General features: G+C 62.0%; 1 protein-coding gene across 1 annotated transcript in view; it reads left to right on the top strand.

The window, feature by feature from the left end:
* The first annotated feature begins 301 nt into the window (after positions 1-301).
* Positions 302-924, top strand: part of LOC114071018 (RING finger protein 223-like) — a 1,647-nt gene continuing 1,024 nt past the window's right edge. Inside the window, exons 1-2 of the mRNA XM_027908674.1 lie at positions 302-424; positions 773-915. Of these exons, the coding sequence (XP_027764475.1) occupies positions 373-424; positions 773-915 (195 nt within the window). The 5' untranslated portion in view covers positions 302-372. The remainder of the gene's footprint in view (positions 425-772; positions 916-924) is intronic.

Here is a 924-nt window from a genome sequence, read left to right on the forward strand (position 1 = left end):
AGCCGAGAATTCCCCCTGCTCTGCCCCCAAGGCCATTTCCTCCAGCCTTGCCCGCCCTGCTGTGTCACGGTGACAGGCCAGAGGTGCTGAGGAGGGGACAAACCGTGCCATAAAGCTACTCTCTCCCCTTCCACGGGCTCTCCCGTGACACGAGGGAGTTCAGATCCCACACCTCGGGTGGTGCCTCACTCACACCTGCAGCAGGACCGCAGATCCAGGCGCAGAGCTCTGCCTGAGCGCCCCAAAGGGGCTCATCCCGTCACCCCCCCCCCACGCCTGAACGGTGTTATCTGTCTCTTAGGCCTTGCTCTTGCTGCCACCATAATCCCTGAGGGCCTCCCAGACTAATAGATTGCCAGAGCGAGGCCCCTCATGGAGTCTTCTGCTCTCCTCCCTGCTCAGGTGTCGGGGAGCACCACCCGGGGTAGGTCTGTGTCCTGTGTGTTCTTGGTGCCCGGAGGGAGGAATTCCTGGGGGGAAGGACTGCTCCCATCTGCCATCCTGGTGGTGTCCTGGTGCAAAGGCTTTTGGCTCGTGGTGGATCTCGGTGGGTTCCTTGCTTCTGTGTGCAGGAGGTTTGACTTCCCCTTCGGGACGCAGCTGCCCGGTGTGCTTCTCCCCTCTGGCAGGGATCTCACTCCAGCCTCGGGAGTGCAGTGGAAGCCACCAACTTGCTCTCTTGGTCCTTTTGAGGGGTTAAACGCGGGGCTGGTGACGGGGCGGTGTCTCCACCTCGTTTAAAACGAAGGCTGTGGTTTTTCCTCTCTTCCAGAGGCTCCCAGGGCTCTGTTCCTCTCCCGGGGCTCCGTCATGTCGTGCTTCTCCCAGCTGTGGCACTCCAGCACTCCGGACTCTCCCACCAGCCCAACCCCTGCCTCTCCCGGTGAGATCCCCATCCCCATCAGCCCCATCGTGGTGACCTCC

This window comes from Empidonax traillii, unplaced genomic scaffold (genome assembly GCF_003031625.1).
Source record: "Empidonax traillii isolate 1590-97213 ecotype Southwest subspecies unplaced genomic scaffold, ASM303162v1 scaffold1790:size96177, whole genome shotgun sequence".
Classification (NCBI taxonomy): Eukaryota; Metazoa; Chordata; class Aves; order Passeriformes; family Tyrannidae; genus Empidonax; species Empidonax traillii.